Source organism: Hippoglossus hippoglossus, chromosome 13 (assembly GCF_009819705.1).
Source record: "Hippoglossus hippoglossus isolate fHipHip1 chromosome 13, fHipHip1.pri, whole genome shotgun sequence".
NCBI lineage: Eukaryota > Metazoa > Chordata > Actinopteri > Pleuronectiformes > Pleuronectidae > Hippoglossus > Hippoglossus hippoglossus.
The window spans coordinates 6,704,549-6,729,143 of NC_047163.1; the positions used below are offsets into that span (position 1 = coordinate 6,704,549).

At 43.5% G+C, this 24,595-nt stretch overlaps 1 protein-coding gene across 9 annotated transcripts in view; it reads left to right on the forward strand.

Annotated features, from left to right (window-relative positions):
* The window catches only part of robo2 (roundabout, axon guidance receptor, homolog 2 (Drosophila)), a 258,887-nt gene extending 238,470 nt beyond the window's left edge, over positions 1-20,417 (forward strand). For 5 of the 9 annotated variants that reach the window (XM_034605253.1, XM_034605254.1, XM_034605255.1 and 2 more), the window contains 11 exons: positions 951-1,078; positions 1,948-2,220; positions 3,216-3,341; positions 7,474-7,633; positions 9,196-9,459; positions 10,461-10,678; positions 14,594-14,776; positions 15,242-15,400; positions 15,530-15,796; positions 17,075-17,269; positions 17,723-20,417. In XM_034605253.1, the coding sequence (XP_034461144.1) occupies positions 951-1,078; positions 1,948-2,220; positions 3,216-3,341; positions 7,474-7,633; positions 9,196-9,459; positions 10,461-10,678; positions 14,594-14,776; positions 15,242-15,400; positions 15,530-15,796; positions 17,075-17,269; positions 17,723-17,724 (1,975 nt within the window). In that variant the 3' untranslated portion in view covers positions 17,725-20,417. The remainder of the gene's footprint in view (positions 1-950; positions 1,079-1,947; positions 2,221-3,215; positions 3,342-7,473; positions 7,634-9,195; positions 9,460-10,460; positions 10,679-14,593; positions 14,777-15,241; positions 15,401-15,529; positions 15,797-17,074; positions 17,270-17,722) is intronic. The other 4 variants (XM_034605259.1, XM_034605262.1, XM_034605260.1 and 1 more) reach the window with 2 other exon arrangements.
* The last annotated feature ends 4,178 nt before the right edge of the window (positions 20,418-24,595 follow it).

Consider the following 24,595-nt stretch of genomic DNA (forward strand, 5'->3'; position numbering starts at 1 on the left):
TTGTATCCTTCCTCCGCTTCGTAAACTAGTGGTTATACATATTTTAATTGATTTCAATGCTAGGTAATTAAAAACAAGTGGAGTATGATTCATCAATTGAACATAAACAACAGCATTTAACTCAACTCCATCTGTATTTCCCATGGTAACGAGCCTCAGACGTGATTGTACAGTAAAGTGGCCCTAATGGCCTCCCAGCAGTCACCCATGACAGGTTAAAGTCTTAATGGCTGCTTTTTATGGACCTCACCCCCTCAGGAGGGACGCAACACCTGTTCAATGGAGCTGCCCTCACCCATATGCAGGCATCCCACAAGTGGGTCGGGGGCATCACGGTGGGGCGACGGCTGAGGTTTGACGTCTCATCAAATAAGATTGAGACTGTCTGGACATCACCACAAGGGGTTGATGGGAAAACACAGCAGAATGCCCCAGATATTAACGAATGAGGGAACGTATGCATGTGGGTGTGGACGTGCATTGCTGCACATGTGTGCACAGAGCGAATGTATGCATTAGTGTCTCCACGGTGTGCTTTTGCATTAATAACTCTGGGAATGTGACAAAGACACAGCAGGAGAAACACAGAGATAAAGGGCTGCGTGTGCCTGAAGGAATTCCAAAAGAAATGTATCCGTACAGTTCTTACCCGTATCTCAGATGTGTTTCATTAGCTTCAGAGGCTTATGGCAAGCTTATCTCACACAAACACACATTCCTGTGCACAACTAACATTTAAACATATGTTTGATATTTCTTTGTCTTCATATTGCCTCTCTGCTGATTGCTGTCATGTTTTTCATCTTTTATTTCTAAATCCGGTAACATAATGCCAAATTCAACCATGCATAATAAGGAATAAGGGATGTTGTTAGTGCAATAAACTCTGATAGTAGTGTCATTTCACAGGCTGTGTTTAATCCTGTGTTTTATCTTGTGTTTCTGCTCAGCCGGCCGGGACTGTTGACTGCCGGTGACCCCGGCTACCCCTGGTTAGCGGACTCCTGGCCAGCCACCAGCCTGCCTGTCAACAGCGGCTCTGGGGGACCCAATGACCTGAGTAACTTTGGGCGAGGAGGTAAGTGCCCTGGTGCCATCCCAGGCGGTTTGTGAAAAGACTGACAGAGATAAAAGATGATGACCTGCTTTCCTTTCTGTTCTACCACGAGCTCCTGTTGTTCATCATGTACATATATGCATGCGAGATGGATACCTAGAGTATATGCGTATTGCATGCATGTTTGGATATACATTTATATATCACATAGGGGACAGCTAGAGCATTAACATTGGGGGCCTCCACTGTCACCAGGCTGAGTAATGGCAAATAGTCCGGCTTGGTGTCATAGCCCATACCTCAGAGCAAGAGAATGCGAGGGGAGAGACAGGAAGAGGAGCAGGGGGTGGATGGGTGTTTGAAAGGATGGTGTTGAGCAGCCAGTCGTGAAGGACAGGCGCAGCTTGACTGGCGCAGATGCGGACACTTCCGCCATGGCTCTACATCATCTCCCCTTCACTGGGCATGCAAACCAGGCACTACGGAGAGAGTCTGCTCGCTCTCTCCCTCCCTTCCTCTGTCATCGCACACACATGCAGAGCAGCAGCATTGTCCCTGATGTATACGAACAGAGAAGGGAGGGGAGTGAGATATCCACACATGTGGAGGGGAACAGGGCTCCGTGAAATACATAAATAATGGGGATGTTTTCTTTCAATGAGATTTAGCTGTTAAGTGCTGTTTCTTAAGATGTTCGCGGACCTGAAAGCACCAGGACGCAGACTGTAATTTCATGGAGTGTCAAGGAGCCTTTGCCGGACATGCACTTGGATAGTCCTGTTCTGTCTATCTGCCATAAAAACAAAAAGCTTTTGATTAAGTACAGCAGGGATAAAGGTGAAATGAAATGGCAGCTTTCTTATTTTTTCCCCCCTCCTTTGTCTTTGCAGATATCCCTAACGGTCAAGGGGATAAGACGGGCACCATGCTCTCTGATGGAGCCATCTACAGCAGCATAGACTTCACCACCAAAGCCAACTACAACAGCGCTGGCCAAACATCCCAGGCCACGCCCTATGCCACCACTCAGATTCTCCACTCCAGCAGCATCCACGAGCTGGCTGTGGACCTGCCCGAGGCCCAGTGGAAGGCCTCGCTCCAGGCCAAGCAGGAGATGGCCAACCTGGGCTACTCCCTGCCCGACAAGAATTCCTGCAACAACAGTAAGTTATACTGAGAACGCGAGCGTGCCAGTGTGAGGTTTTTCGGGGACATTGGTTCCCTCGTGTGTGGGAGGTTTAGCAAGTTTTATACGATTGTGAGTCAGCTATAGAGTCATTATTGTCGTCCGGTGACATCAAAAACAAAGCCGTTTAACCACGTTCTCACACTACAAAGTTTACGGTTGAAAAAAACATGGTCATTTGGTATTTAAACTTTTCTACCCAAAGACTCTGAAGCCTTTTTAACCCGGCTGCGGTGGTGGGAGGCTTCCTTAAAAAGACTCATTTCTCCTCCAGCAGACATCAACTTGGTCACTCTCCAAGGTTGAATAAACATATTTTGAAGGAGAAGTACAGTTTAGTCATCCATCCCTTTTTTCTTGCTGGGTTTTCACGATATTACCGCTCCTCCCTGGGTTTCAGAGTAATTGCCAATCTGTTTTAACTTTGAGTAATATTTTGGAAAAGGATCCAAATTAATTACAGAGAATTAATTATGGGACTTTTAAAGCAGACCGGAGCTTCACACTTAAGGTGTGATGAGCATTCCTTGACTGTATTCTGATACATATTTATGATCACATTTTCTAAAGTCTAAAATTGATTATTTATGGTTTTTACATAGTCCCCACTCCTAATGCAATGGATCTTTAAGAACTAATTTTCTAAATCTTCCTGGCATCATTTTCAGAAATATGATCCCAAATTATTTGGTATGATTCTCTCTCTAGAAGGTACATATATTGAATTAAAATCTCTAGCATTCACTCATTTATCAATTTTTTTAGATCAATGACAAATTATGTATGTCCAGCAAATGTTCAGTCTGTTGCCTACAAATCCCACAAAGTGTTGAATCAGTCCAGCCTGTTAAATGTGTGACTCCTGAATATATCCTGCTTGCTTGATGCTCTAACTGCATGTTTGCATGTGCTTGTGCTAAGAGCCAATCACCTGACGCCACTGTGGTTTTTGCCCTTTAACCCCCACTGTAGCCCTCCTTTTCATTCCTGACTACCGATTGGCCGATGGATTGTCTAATAGAATACCACACAACCAATCACAAGATTTCAGCACCACCAGCTCTCACAACAGCTCAGAGCGAAGCGGCAGTCTCTCAGGTGGGTTTAAGTCAAAGTGAACTGGGAAACTCTCTGGGGCTCTGCCGCTTGACTTTATGATTGATGGGTATCTTAATTGCTTCATTGATCAGTTATCTGCATGTACAAACCTGACATCTAAGATTTGTTTCTTCACCTCGTCCCTTTCCTTCACCAGAGATGCTTTTCTCACTCAGCTCCCCCTGCTCACAGTGCAATACATCTGAATGCTATGTGGTTATTTTTCAACTAATATGGGTTACTGAGTATATAGGCGATCACTGTATTTAGTGATGTTGTGATATGGGAGCTGGACATCAGTTACTGGAGCATAAAGAAGCAGGACTTTTAAATAAGAGCGAGTAGAATAGTGCTACGAGCTCCTGACAGAATATTGCTGCAAGTGCTAATCCTGGGTTTCTGCCATCACTGCCGCTCTTTGTTAAGGCTTTGTCTCTCACTGTGCGACTGAGAAGACGGGAATTGGGGCAGAGGGAGTCTTTCAGACAGAGTGGACTATATACACACACACACGCGCCATTAGAGATGCTTGGCTGGGTAAAGTGGCAAAAATACCTCCCTTTTTCCCTCTTCTACTAATGGTCACCGACTACACTAAAACCTATGTTCAGAGAATTACAATGTCATTTATAGGACAAGGCAGCCCTCTGCCTGCCTCCCCTCTACTCTCCTCTTTTATCTAGTTACAAGCCACTGCCTTAACTGGTCTCTAATTCAGTGCTCCGGCACCCAGTCGGCTGGAGAGAGAGATGTGAAGTGGCCGTGCCTCACAGGCAGATCCTTCCCATAAGGAAATCTCTAACTGGGCTCAACACATGCTGTATTTTGATTTCATGGATTGAAAAGAAACATGGACAAAACTAATGTGCTTTAAAATAACTGCTTTTAAGAAGCAGAAACAGTTTCCTGGTTATTGTCAATAAACAGATATGAGAGTGGGATTAATCTTGCTTCCAGTATGTGGATATTCTCAGTTTTCTTAAAGAATTATTTTTGGTTTATTCATTTTCACTTATACTCAGAGATAGTCTCCTATAGTAAAATGTATATTGTATATCATACAGGCTTCTACAACCTCATAACTTCTTTTAAGGAATTACTCAGCCAGTGATGGTAAGAGATAAATATCTACATGAGATTGAAATAACCATCCATTATTTATACCTCTCCTGTTGAGGGTGGACGGGGGGCTGGAGCCGATCCAAGCTGACATCAGGCAAAAGGTAGCCCAGAGTGAAATAATAATTCAAATATGTATTAATAACGCCATAAAAGTGAATGGATTAACATAGGCTATGATATTCTTCTCTATAAAGAATAAGGGATGAGCATCAAACTGAGTTTCTGACTATATATCTTCTATATAATACAGTGCGTGTTATATACAGTGATGGAAATTTGAATCAGCACAAGCTGGGCTTTGATTCAGACCTCAGCCAAAGTAAACTCACCATTTGAAAGGGGGGAAAAGTAGAAGTTGCAGTGTCTTGCGCTCCCTCCGAGGAGATGGAAAGAATAATGAATGTCAGGTCTGAAGGAGGGGAGCGGGATGAAAAGGAACTGAAATAGAGCGGCTTTTATAGCAGCGTGGATCTCCACTGGGGGCATGGAGCTGCTCATTAAAACCTTTCATAGTGTAAGGGAGAAGATGTAGCTGGTGTTTTCTCTGTTTTCTGTGCCTGTTCGAGACCCCGAAGACTCCCCGTTCCCCTCCACTCTCACTTATCTGTCTGTGAGGCTGCAAAGTCCACGATCATGTGGTGAAGTCCGTGGTTTGTGTGTGTGAACTGTCCTGCACCTCCTGTATGTCTTGCATCTCACCTCATCGTGTAACTTGTTTTTTGGAAATTAAGATGAAACATGATGATAAATGACTACCCGTTGATTCGTCCTCTTTTTTAAATATGTAAGTTACTGGCTGCATATTCCAAGTCTCTGCTCTGTGGCTTCCCCCTCAGCACTGACGCACCCAATGAAAACAAAGCAAGCTCAAGGCTTTGCAGCCCTACAGTTATAGGCTGGGGCCGCCCAAACCTTGGGTATAAATACCCAAAGCTGAATCTATATTTAGTGCGAGTTCCCCTTTGAAGAGAGGCCCAGTTTTGTCATAGGGGATGGCTTCGCTGTGTAATTCCTGTATAGCTCCTAGCCACAGCCTCTCTCTCTCTGTATTTTTCATATTTGGGGTGAGCTGTTATAATTCCAGTGCCAGTCCAGCCTTCCCTAGAAGAGGCTCATTTACAATATTGATGGCCGGTCTTGTGTGGAGAGACTAAGGATGATTGAACAATCACGTCAGCTCACCATTTATTGGGAAAAGTCAAGCGTCGCCCAGAGGTACAATTAGGAAACCCAATTACTTTCCAACTATACCTACACTGGTGCCGCCTGCCTTGGGCTTACAGTTGTTTCTTTTATCACTTCCATTCTTTATTAATCTCATTTCGACTCCTCTTGTATCTCCCCCTGCCTGAGATTTCCCTCTCTCTCCTCCGTGCTCATCTTAGAAGTACTTTTGTTTTTCTTGCTGGGAATAGATTTTTTCAAATGTAATATGATGAGAATTATCTGAACTTGAAACATACAGCGTTCATGACTTCTCTGCCATCTGGCCTCCGTGAAAAATCAATGGACATGTACCTCATTGCTCCTGTAAGTTTCTTTTGATGACAGTGATGTACTTTTGTATACTGCGCCTGAGTCAAGTCCGTTTATCAAATTACATCTCAGTGCATCACGTTACATTGCACAAGATGCAATATTGGCAGCGTTTTTGTGGCGCTGGGGGAAGTGATTACAGGCCTTTGGCAGGGAAGCCTAACCAGCAGATGACAGATACAAATGTGTTCAGCAGAGTTTCCCAATGATGGCTTTCGCTCGTCTGTGTGGCCGCTGACGTCAGCTTGAGGTATTTTCTGGATTGAGATGTGAGGTGTTTCAGCCACAAATGTATTTATATATATATATATATTCAAACGCTATGTATCCTTACTTTACCCATATGCACAGAGGAAGAACGACATAATGCATATATAGAAAAAATAATTATAACTTTGCGCTCAGAACAATTTGTGTGGTATAGGGTTGCCGACTTTGAAATAATGTACTAGTCCAGTGTTTAACCTTAATGTGCAAATCCAACAATTTTATGGATGGTGAGAGTTGGCTGCTGTTACATCTACTTACGATTCTCAGTAAATTCTTAGAAGTACATTATATAAAATAAGAGATATTGCAATATTCTTTTCATGATAAATAAATTGCCAAATAGATCAGAACAAAGGACACTGAGGCTCTAAAACGTTGTTAAAGTTACTGTTAATATGCTTTTAAATCTAAACCGAGTTTGAGTTTATTTTGCTCCGGAGTGTCTTCAGGAAATTACGAATACTATATATTCCTCTTAAGTTGAAAACGGATTACGGCCTGAAGCCAAATGTGTTTTAAAGAGGAAAAAAAAGGTTTCTTCCACAGTGACCAAATCGTATAAAACCCAGTATTGACCTGGCTGGCAGATTTATAAAGATGGATGGGACAGGGGAGAATCGGGTGTTGGAGGGATATGAGTGGAAATGGATGGGGTTAGCAGCGCTCTGGTGTAATAAAAGAAATGAAAGTAGTAATAGACTCTCAGTGAATTCCATTAGGGACACACTGACACTACACAAGCCATTCATTATGATGATGCTGTGAAGTGAGATATTTCATTGTGGAGCCCAAAGCCTGGTGTGAAAAGGGGACACTGAGGAATGGGTGGAGCACAAAGGTCCGCCTCAACTGCGTTTACTGCCGCTCTCTCCTGTTTCTATGGAGATTTGAGGCTTTTCAGCCAATCAATCAATAGAGGCACGCTTTTCATCAGGAAACCTTGAACTTTTCTGTGGAAACACTGTGACAGGCCAGGAGCCCATAAAACCCTGTGTTTGAAAATTGTGTATGACTTTCTGAGAGTATGTTGAAATTGAGTCCAAATGGATCCGTAAGTAAGGTGTTTGGACTAAATTGAGTTTCTTTAGAATACACATTTACACATCTAGTGTTTTTTTTTTTGTTTGAACCCACTGTTATATTCGTCTTTTACAATTTATGTTTCAATGACTGTTTCTCTCAAATACATCCTTTCCTTTTATAGGCGGTAAGGGAGGAAAGAAGAAGAAAACCAAGGCTGGCTCCAAACCCACCAAAGCCAACGGCTCGAGCTGGGCCAATGTTCCCCTGCCCCCTCCCCCTATACACCCGCTTCCTGGCACTGAGATGGACCATTATCCCAATGAGCACCATGAGGGAGGAGGGTAGGTCTACTAGTGATGAGTTCTAATACACATGTGAACCGATAAATGTGATTTAAACAGTCACAATTATACAAGTGACTGAAGATATATATTCGTTTTAGTTATTCATCATGGTCTGATATTGAAACCTGGGACGTTGCATAGCCTGAAATTGAATGAAGGGGCCGTGTTAAATGATTTTATTATTAACAATATAAATTATTTTATAGACATTTTGCATATTTTGTTTTCAGATAAACTTGTACATAAACGAATGAGCCGTTATTGTGCATTTCCTCTGAGGACGAGGAGAATGTAGTGTTTTTCTCTCTGGAATGAAAAAGACAATGCTTGCCAACGTGCACAACACTACACTTTGTTGTGTGTAATAACAGGGTTCAGCTCTGTTTTCTCTGCTGCTAATTACTGTACTACTGTACATCTGGAGAAGAGTGAAGGATCAACGTGTTTGTTTGTGTGTTTGCGTGTAGCCACATACACACAAACACATCCTCACTTACACACTCTTTCGGGGAAAAACTCATATACAGATGGCTGCAGATCAAACTATTTGCTAATCCTGTCTTCAGTCTATGGGATGACTTCCTGACTGGAAAATAAATGGGAAAAAAAATCCATGTTGGAGCAGACTCCTGCTGCTGCTAGCGTGTAGACACACAGATGGTTTCAGATAAGTCTATCTGCTGAATTCCACAATTGCAGTTGCATTGTTTCATAGAGAGAAAAGTGTCAGACAGAGAGGAGGATTTACACCAACACGGTTTTATCCACCAACTGAGATTGAAATAGACAGTAAGCTATCAGAGTGCGTATATACTTTGTCTACTATACAGACTATTTACATGACTTTTTCAAGAACAGCCAAGATCCCACTAGTAGCAGCAGCTTATTCAAGTGCCGTCATGTGTCTTTGGTCCAGCAGCTACCGTGTCCTCTTATGTCCCATTTCCAATCTGGGAGAGTCATCTGCTTTAATAGTCTATCTGGCAAATGAAGAGTCCAGTGCACTGTAAATCTGCGGCTGCTCTTAATGGCACCAGATTAAAACAGTTAATGTCCTAGGGAGTGTGCGGTGACAAATTCTTTTAATGAACATTTTCTTTATGGCCAGTATTATCTCAGCATGTATAAGCACGGCTATGAGGAAGTGAAGCCTGATTAGCTCTGCAATCCCACTCAGGACACTCGTATAACAAATTCTTGAAAAGGTTGGACAAGGTCACAAAGATCTGTTAATGTGTAAAAATCCCTCTCAAAATATTAATGTTTCTATGTCCATTATTTTTTTTATTTCCAACTTCCTTCAGTTACATTTGGAGACCTTGATAATATCACACATCTTATTGTTGTTTGGTTTCTGTATTACTGCTGCTGCTGCTCGTATTTGAACTAAGACCAACTGTACGTCTCACATCACGTAGATGATTCTTTTATTAACTTTCAAAGCTCAGCGTGGGCTGAATAAAATATTTGTATAAAGGTAATGGATCAGGCTGATTGCTCACACAATTTCACACATTGACTGTGAGAATGTGTGCAGTAAACATCTCTTCTCACCCCAGGTATGAGAGTGACGGTTGGGGCCCCCCCATGCCCGTGCAGACCTATCTTCATCAGGGCCTGGAGGACGAGCTGGAGGAGGAGGAGGAGAGGGTCCCCACCCCACCCATCCGAGGAGTCGCCTCCTCCCCGGCTGCTGTGTCCTTCGGGCAGCAGTCCACGGCCACTCTCACCCCTTCTCCTCGGGACGAGATGCAGCCCATGCTCCAGGCCCATCTGGACGAGCTGACCAGAGTTTACCAACTGGACATGGCAAAACAGACATGGTAAAGACTGTGATGTTAAAAGAAGGTGGACCGATTGTGTCTATCTATCAATCAATCTGTGCATCCATCCATCAGTCCCTCTGTGCTGAAGGATTTATTGTCATGGTTGATAATAAATGCATTGCTGTCATTTTAAAATGCTTACTGTACATTCCGCCCTGTGTGTATTGCTGCCTGGATTTATTTGGGCCCTGCAGTATGTCAGCTGTGTGTCAGCTGTGTGTCAGCTGTGTGTGCAGTGGAGATATAAACCCATTTATCGTACCATTTTAATGGGCCCGTGCTACCACTTAGGTGGCTGCTGTGTTTTACTCACTCTAAGAGAAACAATTTCCCAACCAGTTGTTTACTCCTCCTACACCTATACGGCGAATTTCCATTGTTGTTGCGCTCATGCAAGTCAGATGAAGACCATTCTTCATTCTGTCGGGACCGCAGCATCCCGAATTATGGCATTCATTCATAACAGTGAAGCGGTGCTGGTGGTGGTGGTGGTGGGGGGGTTTGTCAGGAAGGGTTGTCATGTTACCCAGTAATGACTATGTTGGTTAGAGAGCATCTCTGACAACACCAGAGGGCCGGTAATTACAACCAATTCCCACTGCAAACTGCGCCAGAGACGCTGCACTCTCCGAACAAACGTGGCTGTCAGCAGAGTCGGCCGCCGCAAGAGGTGACTGCCATGTGTCGACAGGCCGGGGGAGCGTGTCTTTGTGCCATCTACAGCAGCAATTAACAGGTCATTGTGTTAGCATGTTCGTAAGTGGCGCTGAAGAAGAAGTGGAATTTTGTAGATTTATTCAGCACTTCACGTGTGAAAGCCGACTCTAAAATGAGCTCTACATCGCCACGTACACCCTCGTATATATATGTACCTCACCTTCCGGCATCATAACTACTGAATAATCCCTGTATTCTCTATATTCAACTCCCCTGCACATGCCTTGATGTGTACTGAGTGCACACCAGCAGGATAACATGTTCTCTCGTTCTCTTCCCAGGCACATGCAGGGAAGCTCCCTTCCTCCTCAGGCTCCCGCTCCTCCAGTGGGCTACGTGTCGAGCACAATGGTTTCTGACCAGGAGACTGACCTGCCGGATGAGGAGGAGGAGGAGGAAGAGGAGGAGGAGGAGGATGAAGGCTACGGAGCCAGGCATCCCCGCGGGATTGAGCACACACCGGGGTCGAGCATGGACAACCTGGACAGCTCTTTAACAGGTAAGGTGTACTGGATAATGAATTGTGACTATTGCGATGTGGTTTATTACTATTATTGTTATTACCTTTTTATCAGTGTTACACATTTTTGATCAAATACAAATTAATTCTAATCACTTCGACTGTTTCTATTGTTGTTTATACAGTAAATGGATAGTTGTTCATGACATGTTTTCCATGAGACTGCTACATATTAATTTCCGATGCCTACATGCCTACTGAGTGCCCCTCAATCAGTTTTTTAAAGCCCTTTTGGGAGACTCTGGAGAATTATAATTATCATTCCACCAAAAAAAGAGATAAGAAAGTCCATGAATTTTAAACAGGATAGTGAGCGGGAAATTAAGAGGAGGGAGAAGCAAAGCAAGCAGGGGAGAGTGAGTGTGATTGAACCAGAGGCACCCCCATCCTCCTGAGGAGATTTGAAATAAATTTCACGTGCGGCATATAGAGGCCCCATTTCCATTTTTACAACTCACTGAAAACTTTTACAGCCGTCTGTCAGGTGGGGGGGGGGGGGGGGGACACATGAAGGGCACGGCAGCAGCAGAGCCGGGGCTCTGGTGCTGCTGTTCCCTCACACTGACCAGGCCACACTGTCCATCTGTTTACTGGAGGTTAGCGGTGGCTGTAAAAATGTGTGACATGTGGCCATCATGTATTTTAGGGACAGGTTTTGATACAAAGTACTGGTGAAGTGTATTCCAGTGAGTATCTGTCAGCTCTTCCATCAGTGGCTGTGAGTACTGAGAAATACAAATCTATAACGGGGAAATGTATGTGTGGAAAGAAAGTTGGAGTGAGGAGACAGTAAGGCTGAAGGTGGAGGGAGTTGAGAATACGACTGGTTGGTGGTGCTTCTTCTAGGTCTTCCCTGTCAGCAGCAGACCTAAAAAGTAGTTTTCCATGGGATGATGGAACAGCGGTTTGGGTAGCGCTGACACATACTACTGCTGATGTATTTAGAGGAATATAAAGCAGCAGCTGGGCCCTAATCTACTGCATCTCTCCTCCACTGTATTACTCTGAAGACAGCACTATTTCTTCTTATCTCCCTGAAAGTCTGCCTCGCACCCCATCGTTTGACAACACAGACACGGTCCCAGCTCCGGGGCGAGCAGCAGGAAGAGAGGGGGGATAGGGGGGGGGGGGGGGGAACCCGGGGAGATTTATTGCAGCCACCATTTTGTAGACTGTACAAATAGGGGAGGGTTGGAGTGAGACTCCTGTCAAGCCCTGCTCGATAGATTTGTCATTGTTTTAATAATATGGAAATAGGTCTGTTTTCGTAATGTTACACCAAAGGCCGGTAAATCAAACATTTTCACCGATGCTCCAGAAAACAGAAGCAGCTTCGTCCTCTGGGGCCATTTTTCATCACAGATCGTCTGCACAGGCCGACGGGAAATTATACAACAGACTTTTTTTGCAGATAAATGTAAATGCTGATATTGGTGGGTGCTGCACTCTGGCCTGAGTCAGAGATGAAGGGAGCAGGTCGGTGATACCCGGCTCCCTGTGTAGGAGGTGCTGGTCATGTAAAGCTGAGATGTGGTGGCAGGGAAGCTGTTACAGCGACAATGGGCTGAAAGCGGAGCTGTTCTGGGCGATTACTCTCCCATAAAGCCGTACCAGGTTTGTGAGGAGCGGGGTCACGTCTCCTGGCGGCAGGTAGAGACGCCTGCTCATCACAGGGAATGATTCTCCTGCTTAATGACATGCAGATTAGGGTTTCAGTCCCTATAAATCAGTTTTAGTGGCAGCAGGGACCTGAGCTGAGGTTTTTTACTGCCCCCCAACCATCTCCCGTTTACTGGCCTTGCTCTGTCAGTGTGTGGAGCACGTCAGGGACCAGCCTGGGGTTTTTAGAAAACACGGTTTGGCCCATTGCTGAGGTTCAAGACATGATGAACTGACTATCAGGGGCTGAACCTAGGTCTGGAGCATCTGGAGAAAAATCACATTTCTGTGGCAAAAAAGAAAAATGGATTGTATTTTTATCAAATTAGAATCCAATGATCAGCGTTTGATGGACTCTCATTCTGAGCATAGAAGTGCTCCAGAGGTTCAGCAGCAGAAAGTGGCAGGTAGTACGACAGAAAAGTCATTCTGTGATGTGATTTGCTGAGGCAGTGTTCCTTAGCTGAGCCGGAGGAGTTGGAAGCTTCAGTGCTTTGGCTCACACGGCCCATACTTCATTATCTGCTCTATTCTTTGTGGGAGGATTGGACCCAGTGGAATTGCTGTCTTTCTTTCTTGAAGAAAAAAAAAAAGAATTTCAAAGAAAATTGCCAGACTAGATGGAGGGCTCAAGGTAGTTACAGCCGTGGAGTTCAGTTAGCGCAGTGAAAATGGATTGTGTAAGGAGCTTTTCTACCTTATGTAATCTTATATTTTATAGAAGATTCCAATAATCTGAGAGTATTTCACTGCATTAGGTGTGAAAATCTGTTGCAACTTCAGCTGTTGAAGGTGCAACTGCCTGGAGTCACTTCAAGTGACTGAGTACCCGCCTCTCTGAAACATGCGATTAAAGCGGAAGAGATTCACAGATGGAAAATTGGAAAAAACTCTTTGAAAGGGACGTCCGAGTGTATCTCAAAAAAGAAACCACACGTTCCATGTCAGAGTTTAAATGTTGTTTTTCCAAGAGGTGGAAGAGTGTCGTCTGAGAGCAAACTCTGCAGCTGAGTGTCTGGTTGTGTTCATTTGAATCCCTTTATATCACACTCACCTTTTAATTAAGACTGCTGCTAACTTTTTGTCCCGATCGCTCTGTCTCAACAACCTTTACCCCCCCCCCCCCCCCCCCCCCCCCCCGTTCTCTGTTACACCAGCCTGTTCAATCACATCACTCCTGTGTTCTGTGTGAGGGCGAGATTGACTGTGTGTGCGCGTGTGTGTGTGTGTGTGTGTGTGTGTGTGAGAGAGAGTGAGCGGAGCACTTGGGTTCATGCCACTTCAGCAAAGTCTGCCAAACCAGTCCCACTGAAAGCTGTCACATTAGCCGACTGTTCTGTGTTTTTGCTTTGCTAAAGTGCCATATTTTTATTGGCAGGCTGATAGTTTTATATTTGAAGTGCTGGCCTGGCCTTTTTTTTTGTGTTGGTGGAAAAAAAATCAAATAAATCAGAGCATGAAGAAATAATTACAGTAGCGCAGATATAGAAGCCAACGGTCAAAAGTTGTACAATATATATACTTCTCCCTCTTGTGTGTTCTGTCAGCCCCATCAAAGAGCTGATTATGTTTGTGTTCTAATATAAAGTTGATTCAATCTTCCATTTTCACCATCTTTGAAGTAGAGGTCCGTGTAACTACAGCAGCTTGTAAGTGACACACCTTAATGAACCTTTCAGTCAGTGGTGGCTGTGCATTTGAAACAGCAATAAAACAAACTCCACCAGGTGTTGGAGTCAATACACTGTTCTGTGAGAAGCTTCATCTGTGTCACCTGAGGCTGTTGTCGAGCTCACACGGCTCCACACAGGTGTGCTCATTGTTCTCGATAAAAAAGAGGAGTCAGTTGATTTGCTGCTGCTTCCCTTGTAAACTCTGGTGTGTGTTTATTTACGTTATGTTGTGGGTGGGTGGGTGTGTGTGTGTGTACTCATGCAATATATGTTTTGCATGTGGTTGTAATAGATGAATAAGGGCAGGCCAGAACAGAGTGAGTGCACAAAACTACCCACCTGCAAGAAGAGAGAAATGCCCTGCAGCAAATCTGAATTCATTCAAGTCTAGATATTTATCTCATCTCTAACATCTGTAAGATCTATCAAAACTTCCATTCATCTAAATCACAGCACAGGTGTAATTATCATATAATTTATCCACTGATGGAAGCATTCTGAAATAACATAATACACAATACAATACAAATCCAAAAAGCCTGTAACCTGTGGTGTTCCCCAGGGTCCATGGTGAATGGGTGGGGCTCAGCCTCGGAGGATGACCGTTATTACTCCAGCCATAGGTCCAGTATGGGCAGTTCATCCGATGGCTCCATCTATACCCACTGCAGCTTTGCCCAGGCCCTAGTGGCCGCTGCAGACAAGGCAGGCTACCGCCTGGAGGGCACTAGCCTCAGCAAGAGAGGTTGGTGTGCGGCGGCCAGCTTCCCACTGCTGGACTGGAACTTCTTCCAGCGGCAGATGATTTGTTCTTTTCTGCTCTAATTGTTCCCCCCTGTCAGACACTGGCTGGTGTTTCCCACATTGTGCTGGCTTGTGATTTCCTCTGCTGCTTGTGGACGCTGTGCCCAGGTTGTGCATGGGACCTGCTGTTTATGGCTAGACTGCGGGTATCTATCTATCCTTTCCCCTGACTCAGCCCCTGTGCTCTTCTGACTCGGACTCTGACTTTGTTCTTGCTACATTCTTATCGGCTGCTACCAGAGTGCTTTCTCTTTTAATGAAAACCTTCATCTTTGTTTTTCTAAAAGGTTTTTGGATCTTGATTAATAAAATCTTCTCTTTGATGACAGCCTCAGCTCCACTGTGTGTTGGCTCCTTTATGTCTTTATTAACTAGCAGGCTTTGTGGTCCATTATCTTTCTTGCAGGTAAAGGCTTGTCCCACCGGCCCCGGCCCAGCAGTCCATTCTCGACAGATGGCAGCACAGTCGGCACACACAGCTTGGGCCACCAGAGGGCCCCCAGACCCACACGCAAGCCCCGAAGCCAGGGCACAGCACCCCACCGGAGAGAGGCTGCTGCAGACGGTGAGGCAGCGACTGAAAATACATTTTAAATAGTTTATGTGGAAAGTTCTTGAGGTTTTGTGTCGTGTGGACAAAGTTACAATTTCTGAATAACTTATGAATTAATTTGATTTACTTGCATCGACACAGACCTACCTCCTCCACCTGAGCCTCCTCCCAGCCAGGGGCAGAGCCGTACCCAGGGGGCCCGCAGCGCAACCAGCGTGGCGCCCCCTACAGAGCGGAAGGCTTCTTCTCTGGAGCGTCCGCCATTATCAGGACCCCTGTCTGGGCCGGAGGACATGAAGAGCTCCATCGACAGACAGACACGCACTTCTCTGGAACATTATCGCCAGGGTCAAGACAGGCTGGGCTCCGTGGACCGGGCTGAGGATGGACGCAGGGGACAAATAACAGGTACATGTGAAACTAGACCGAAGCCTGCAGCCGTCCAAAACACACATGCTCATTAACCTGTTAACTTGTACGTTAACATGGTTGTAGTTGCGATCGTCTTATGTTTCTCTTGCTGAATCAGCGTTTTAGCATTAGCATGTTAGCATTCTGACATGTACTCAGAATGTACTCCAACAAAACACTATCAATAAAATAATTTGGCTTAAAACTAACCATGGCCAAAGAAATAAAAACCATTCTGCTGAACATTCTAAACAATACAGAAGATCTGAAGTGGACATTTTCTTGTTTAGACTTGAGACTTTATTTGAGTAAAGAGATCATTTGTTTCATTAAAGCAGGACGGCAGAGTTTTTCTGCGGCTGAGCCTTTTGTAGTGAGCCGTTTCTCTCTGAGTTCTTGTGTTGGAGTGAGCTTCCATGCTGCGTTGAGACCAGGCTCCCATGAACAGATTGCACTGTCTGCCACTTGCTCTGGTTTCCAGAATGCCCCCCCCCCCCACCCCTCAGCCCCCACCCCCCCAGCCTCCCCAATGCCCCTGTAACTGTTGCCAATATTGGCTCGCTCTGCTCCAAGTAAGGCAGGAGGCCCCAGCCACTGAAATGCACTCTAATCGCTTCAGCTTTCATTTTTCACACAAACAGGAGCCACTCTACACCCCATCTGTGTGTTCATGTGAATATGCATGTGCGTTTGTAACCATTAAAGATCTCCATGCTGTGCACCCTGTTCTCTCTGAGCCAGGACTTCCTCGCACAGTTCATCTGAGACTGTGAGACAGAGACAGGTGCCACAATCAGCATCTTTGCTAAAAAACCCATAGGTAAATTCCCATAAGTGTCATATTGCTGACTGATTCACAGTGGCATCTACTGAGGTCGGGGCAGGCTCCATTACAGTCATTAGCAGAGCAGTGGGGAGCAGTTTGATGAGATTTCATGCAATGACGGAGACTGCTGAGGGTCAATGTTATGCTGCCCTGCAGCGGGGGGTGCCTCGGCAGCCAGTGGTCCCTCTGTTATTGTATTTACCCCCTCATAAGGCTGGTAGCTGCAAGGCCATGTGTGAGGCAGAGAGTACTTTCCGTGGCACACCCTGGCTGCGCCTCTTGGCAGCGCCACTCTGCAGATGTCCGGAGGAGAGGGGCTGTCCAAAGTGCTCTTTGTCCCCATGCATCAGATGTTAGATGTTGTTCCGCCACAACAATAAAAGTCACGTGATGTTTTTTCTTTTCAAACTCAAACTGTGCCTTCTGGTCCATCCTGCGTGTGTTTTCAGAGGAAGGGTGCCTGCCATACAGTAAACCATCGTTCCCCTCCCCTGGTGGGCAGAGCTCCTCCGGCACAGCCTCCTCCAAAGGCTCGACGGGGCCACGGAAGGCCGAGGGGCCACGACAGCCACAACAGTGGACCGCCACAGAGCACGCTGAATTCCTGGGGGCCAACGGACAGGGACAGTACTCGGGGGAGTTATGTGAGTAATTCAGTCATTTGATGTTTTAGAGCACTGTTTTTTATGAGATACTGTCAAAAAGGTCTGAGTACTCTAATCCTCTGATCATATTCTAATCATAATATGACAATAACGATTAATAAACAAGACACAATATGCTAATTAATGCTTTAGAGGTGTTGCTCTTGCTTTGTAGCTGTTTTCTAGTCTTTTAGCTGTTTGCTAATATTTGTTAAACTTGATAAAGTATCATTGTTTAGCTGTAAATGAATCCCGTGCCTTTTCTTTCAGTGTAATGACAGCTATTATAGGCTATTATAAAAATAAATTCCTTGAATTTGGCATATTTTGCCTAAAAGGTTTATTTCTGCTAAGCTAAGTCAATCAGCTCCCTGCTCCAGCTCTGCATTACGCGCACAAATATAAAACTGATATCGTTCTTCTCAACTAATTTTCATGTCATGTTTCTCACAGAGTGATCCGCCCGGGATGTGAACTGGAGGAAACTCAGTCTGTCCACGAAAGAATGACGCCCTCGTTGTTGGGGCAACGAACTTTGTCCTCAGCTGTGAGTTCTCAGAGGGAAGGAGTGCAGCCGAGGGCACGACGGAGAGCAGCAGTGTCACAGAACTGTAAATGTGATGTATAGACACAGACATACTGTACATCTCACTATGTTTTCGTCCTCAAGAAAAATATTTTCCACCTCCTACCTTACTTTGATTTTTCTTTTTGTTAGAAAAAGGCAAGTTTAACAAAAAAAAAAAAGAAAACATATATGAGAACAAATTTTTCTGATAACTGCCCTCGTGAAAGAGGGAATTCTGTTTCCTGTAAATATAACCTGTCACTTGTTGTTGCATTGCTATGCAAGCCTAATTCAGTTTGAGCTTTTTATTTCCATATACAGGAACAGTTGGTTTTATCTGGTTATTTGTATTATATGTGAATTGCGTGGCTGCCGTGCCATAAAAATAATTGTTTTATAATCCATTGTTTGTTAATAGCTACCATTAATTATTATTATCATTATTATTATTATTATTATTAATTATTGTTTTTGCACTGCAATTTTTTGGTGATAAGCACAAAAACATAGCTCCTGCTGACATGAAGAACCGGAAGAATATGTGAAGAGGAGTTTCTGTACTGTAAAGAGAAGAAAATTATATACTAATGTACAGAGAGATATTAAAGAGTAAGGCTTTGCTGACACACAGCAACAGATAACGTGCCCATTTCCATAGTCTAGACTAATCGGGTGGCACACACAAGGTTCCTGAGGGTCTGAGGAACAGATACGAGGCTGGAAGAACTATATGCAGACGATACTGTATTTATTACTGATGGTAACCGAGTTGATCATGTAATTCCTAATTTTGCTGTCTGATAATAATTGTTTATCAGAAACATTTAGAGTTCAGTGCTTTGGGGGCGGCCCCCAGGCTTTTTCCGAGAGAATGTTGTGTTCTTTTCTTTTCTTTTTTTTTTTTTGTTAAATGGTCTCCAAGCATTTCAAGTTTTATTTTTTTTTCTCTTGTGATTTACTGCCTAAATAATTTTTTAGCCGCACAAAGTTTACGCTCCTCGTTCGGCATAACAGCGCACTCACCATAAAACAGTCACAGGGAGGGAGGAGCCGCTGGGATCTGTCGCTGTAGCTCAGTCATAGCACTTACAGACAGATTTATGATTCTTCTCAGGCCTTAATAGGTGAACACACATCGCAGGCAGAGGGAGGATTTACTGTGATCAGTATCGATTATACTGCCAGACTTACCTAAAAATATCAGTGGAGCAATATCATTTGTTTACATCTTTTTTACATTTTGGATTTTTTTTTTGTCTTTAATTTCCATCCATTTTTAATGTTGTTTGCTTTTTAGAGCACTTACCGTTTATTGTTCATTATATGACACTGTACACGGTCGTTTAAAGGAAACAACACATCGACCTGTTCAGTTCAGCTGAGGGCTGTTAAATTCAGACGATCCGTTAAAAGCAGTTAAAGTTCGGTGCCTGAGTTACCAAAACCCGATGATCAGCACAGTCACGTGTCAGTAACTTTGAGGGAGAAATTGGTGTGTGTGTAGGATTGTAGCTTTTGAGTTGGTGTTTGATTCCCCGACGGTGGAGCGATGGCGGAGAAAAGCCTTGTACATTAACGAGCAGGTCGGCTGCTTCATGTCTCCAGTCACAGTGTGGAGCAGAACACTTTCTCTCTCACGCACGTCTGCCCGACTCCTCAACCTCTGATTCTCCAATTTTTTTATCGGTTGTCCTTTTATTGATGAAAAGCTTGTTTCTTCGTATGCCTTCTAAAGACTCAGAAACTCTGATTACAACAACGTTTTTAATATTACTGTTTCAGGATTTTTGTGGTTCGATGACTGTTTGTTTTTTGTCTTTTTTTGTACTGCTAATGTTGATAAACCGGGGGGGGTGGAAACTAAAGGCCGTCAGATGCTGTTGTACTGTTGTTGTCATGCCATCGTCATTTTATATCCTCCGCCCAGTGGCCAGTGTTCTGGAAATGAGGTGCAAAGAGTATCTCAGGTTATTTTACATTCTGGTGGTGTTTATGTATGTGTATATATGTGTATATATCCATATACATCTCCACTTGATTATGCCATTCCATTGTCATTGACAGAAACGTCCCTCTCACGTCTGATTCTTTCATCCCCTCTTTTTCTTTCCTGCTGTGGATTTTGATTCTGAGTATAATGTGCTGGCTCAGCCACCTAAAGACAAGATGTCAGTTAAAGAACATACCAAATTAAGATTGATATTTCTAATGTCTAATGCGTTTTAGTGTCTCTTTAATACTCATTGTTTTCTTTTGAATCACAGTGTCGTTTTGTATTTATTAAAATGATAATAAAAAGTATATTGTGAAAATATGCATAAAGATTCGTGGGATATAAAATGTGTTTTTTTTTTTGTTCCTTGTAAAGTTTTTGCTGTCAGAGCCGAGCAGCGAGGAGATGATCGGCACGCTGGGCTCGGAGCACGGTGAGGTGCCGGCTCAGTGGTCGTCTGAGTCACTCTTCGTCCTGCATGTTCACCACACTGCTCCTCTCATGTCAAAACTAAAGAAACTAAAAACCTTTCTGAACACATGAGCCAAAAACTATGGCTCACAATTTGCTTGTCAAGACAATTGAGGAAAAAAAGGTCTTTTTTGGAAGGATGAAAGTACTTTGGCTTTCCCTCTCTTTTCATTTTCTCAATATCGTTGGTTCTTTGTAGCCTATCTGTGTGTTGCCTTTTTGCTATAAAACAAGATTAAAAATGACAAAAAGATCAAGTTGTTGGGTGAAGTCTTTCTGTACAGTACGGGGGTGAGGCGACACCTCAGTCCGACGCCATTTCTACAGTACAGTACATTCTGCCTTCTTTTCTTTTTCTGTAAACCACCTTCTTTATTCACTTGCATGTCCTTGTCCAAGAAGAGAGTGGATCAAGAAAATAAAAACTTTTACAGTCTCATCCCCATGTCCTGTAAGATAAATCCATGTTCCTTTATTTCCTTGTACCTGGATCAATATCAAATAAAATATTTTTGAAAAATGAAAAAATGCCTGAAATGATTTGTATCTGATAGAAATGTTCTGCTGCAGCGGAATTAACAGATCCAATCCATTGAGTGTAAATAAAGATGGACGACGTGTCTCTCAAACAAATGGAGTGATGAGAACTGAAAATGACAGCAACCATCTTCAAGAACAAAATTATTTAACGTGTGCTTTGACGTTCTATTTTGGTCTCTGCCCAATTCACTAACCTGGAGAAGGTGGGATTATGACTCATACTGCAGATGGCCACCAGTGTTATGTCTTACACATTTCCAAAAGTTATCTAAACTGAAAGTAAGAGTAAAAATAAGGAATCACATTTATCTGTAACTGAAGTGTTTGCAGGCTACTCTGTTACAGCTACAATGAAATCTGGCAAGTTTGCCCGTTTCTCCGAAAACATGACCCCTCTCGTCTTTATAGTGTCTGACTCTGCAAAAACGTGTGCAGCTATTTTGTGATGTGTGTGTTTGTGTGTACATCTGCACTAAAGACGTGTAGCTGACTGTGTGTGTGTGTAAAAGAGCTCCTGACTCAGCTGTGCTTTTCATGTCAAACCGAGTCCGTACCTTGATCCTTGCAGAGGAGCAGCATCAAACACAAACTTAAATCTGCTAAATCACTCTCACACTTTCAAGCTTCCTCCCGTGAAGCTCAAAGGGGAAAATGACTCATGGAAGAAATTATGCAAAACTGCTTAAAATAAGAAACAACCGTTGTGATCAGAACTATGAGCAAATGTAAATGAGTTGTTGTTCCTCATCTCCCCACTAAACATATTCCATATTATCGTTGTGGGATCAGTCTTTCTACTGATCCCAGTACAGACCACACACGTGTTTCCCCGTTTCCCAGGCGAGCAGTGAAACGTGTGTGTAGCTGCTGTGGTGAATTGTTCAATGAGCAGTGTGATGTGTGAGATGACCTCAGAAAGAACAGTGTTCACCGTCATCTCATTGATTCTGGGCTGGTGGAGGACACGAGGTTCAATCTGCTGGTGTCTGACGATCATCATCATTCGTTTCTTCAGGGAATGTTAACGACGCTGTCCGACCTCCCAAATGATGTGAATGAGGAGAATGAAGAAGAAGAAGAAGTTGTTTCTTCTCTTCGCCGTTATCCTGACCGCAGAGGGGCTGCGCTCTCCCTGCAGGATTTGGACGTGGTGATGGAAACTCTGCAGCTGGAGCCGTTTCAGCCCCTTCACATGTTCGAGCGCCAGCTCCAGAGGGTAGTCTGCTGTCTGAATGCTACGTGGAACTAATGGGCCTTACGGCGTGGGATGCTCCTGCCTGTGTGTGGTTTGAGGCCAGATGTTTGGTGTAAATGACAAATTCAAGGGTGCAGTTTAGTTTTTTTCTCAGATCAGAGATTAGAGTCCACTTCACGATCCTGCACATTCAGACAGTAAAACACTGGTGTTTTGTGTTTGGAGATGGCAACGTTGTTATTTTGAAACAAGAAAATCATTGTTGTTTGGTCCAATATTACACTGACATCGTTATAGCATCATCTCTCCCCTCACAGGTTTAATCATAATGGTCAAAATATACACTGGAACCATGATATCACATCCCTTTGTGGGGTTTGATCTTGATCTCAAGGTCAAAGCACCAGGTGGAGACTCAACCATTTGGACAAGGTGGCATCTGCCCGGCAACAAGAGAGCTCAGTTACTAGTAATGACATAACTATCTAAGGCAATATAATGTTTATGTATAAAATCACGTTTCAATTTGCAATTGACATCCTGCTGCAGTGACTCCTTACAGCTCTGAAAGTGATAATTTAATCGATCTCTCTACCAACATTGACTCTTTTTCTGTTTTTCTGCCTCATTTTTTTTCTAAAGTTTTTGAAGAAATAGTGTCCAAAGGTTAAATGTCGTTACCTCTAATCTTTTCAGACAAAGAATTATAAAACATTAAAGGTCTATGAGCAGAGTCCTGTAGAAAGATGACGGGTAAAGCTGCGGCTGCACCTGCCCACATCTGGTGAACTGTTCCCGGACACAGAGAGAAATGTGTTATTAACTGGTTTAATGGGAAGAGAGACGGTTTTGCAGGCTGTTTATTTACTGGTGTGGTTTTCTGTTGGAGTCGAGCCATTTTCAGTTTGGTGGCAGCTGCAGGCGTCTGAAGGAAATGCAAAATATAAGTGACTCACCGGTCTGAGGTATTTTTTAAATGATCTCCTACGGCTAAAAAAAATAGATATATACTGTGTTGACATAGAATTTATATCGTATGATGACTGGAGTAGAAATCAGGCTTAGATCCTCTCTACAGTCTGAACTACTTTATTTATTCTGTCCTTACGTTGAATATATGGTATATGGAGTGATTTTGAAGTTCTCCTATAATTTCTCTCCATGATGAAAATGTAACTCATTAGAATCTAATTTGATTAAGTGATCAAAGGTAATCTGGTGTTTTTGAATGAATTTAGATTCAACTTTCTCACTGTGTTTCTTGTAAACGTCAATAGTTTTCAGTTTTTTTGGTTTTTATCTCAGCCGAGTATATTTATGCAAAAAGACAGAAAAGTGCTTCTTGTTTATTTGGCTGTTTATCTGTTAATGACTGACGCTGCGGTGGGAGGACATCCTCCCCTCAGTTTATCCTCATGTGTTCATGACTGAGTTTTAAAAATTGCCTCCTGTTCTGCTGTTTAAGTTTTGCATTTAGAGTGATTACCTGCTTAAAGTGATCCTGTTTTTCCTTCGCTCTGATGACACAGTGATTCTTAATCTGTCTGAAGTGACTGTCAGGCCCTCACACGTGTTCGAGCCCATATTACTGCAAGATTGAACATTGTCTTTTTAAAAAGCAGAGCCATTACTGCAAAAAACATGAAATAACCCCACACAGAGTAAAAAACGGTTTGAAACGGTTAACTGTTTTTTGATTTCCTATTTGGAAAAGGTTCAGCAGTCCATCCCGACCCTTTAAACAAACACATCAGTATATGGTCTGCAGGATCTGCTCCTATTTCACACCTCTTCCTCTGTCTGTGTGTGTGTGTGTGTGTGTGTGTGTGTGTGTGGTAATGACTGCTCTGCTCTTTGCCAACAAAGCAACTTTCCTGCTCTCATCTCCCATCTCTTGTTTCCAGCTGTTTACCAGTGTGCACTCTTCCACCTCTTCCTCATTTCTCACATTGCTCCGAATGTGCAGCAGATCTGCAGTTTGTGAAGTTACCTGTTTCTCTGCTTTCATACGAGCGTGTAATTGTTGCATCAGACATCGGTGGAGATTGTCTGCGGAGGGAGAAAAAAAACTGGATAGCCAGGCAGAGGGAAACGAGCTTTGCTCAGCAAATACATAGTGCAGAGATACAAGTTATCAGGGTGTGAGTGAGTGTGCATTTGGATGTTTGGATGTTAGATGAGTGTTTGTACTGGGAGAGGGGAGCTGTTGTGTTTGTGCATATGTGTGTGTCTATGACTTGTGTGGATATTTTTTGGTTTGAAACCTTCAATGTGAAGCAGAGTACCAGAGGGTCATACAAGATACATATTTAATATTCTTAAAATAATAGTATTTAAATGCATTTACAAAGGATTCTGGGCAGGATTCAATACCCTGACATTATAGATACATGTATCGTCTGTAAAACACATTCTAACTTTAAGTGGCAGCAGAAATTAGTGGGTTCTGCCGAGGACCAATTATGTTTATACAAAATAATACTTTTATGTGGGCTGATGGGATTTTGGGGCAAATCACAACACATAATAGCTTCATAAATTCCCACTACAGCTCCGTAA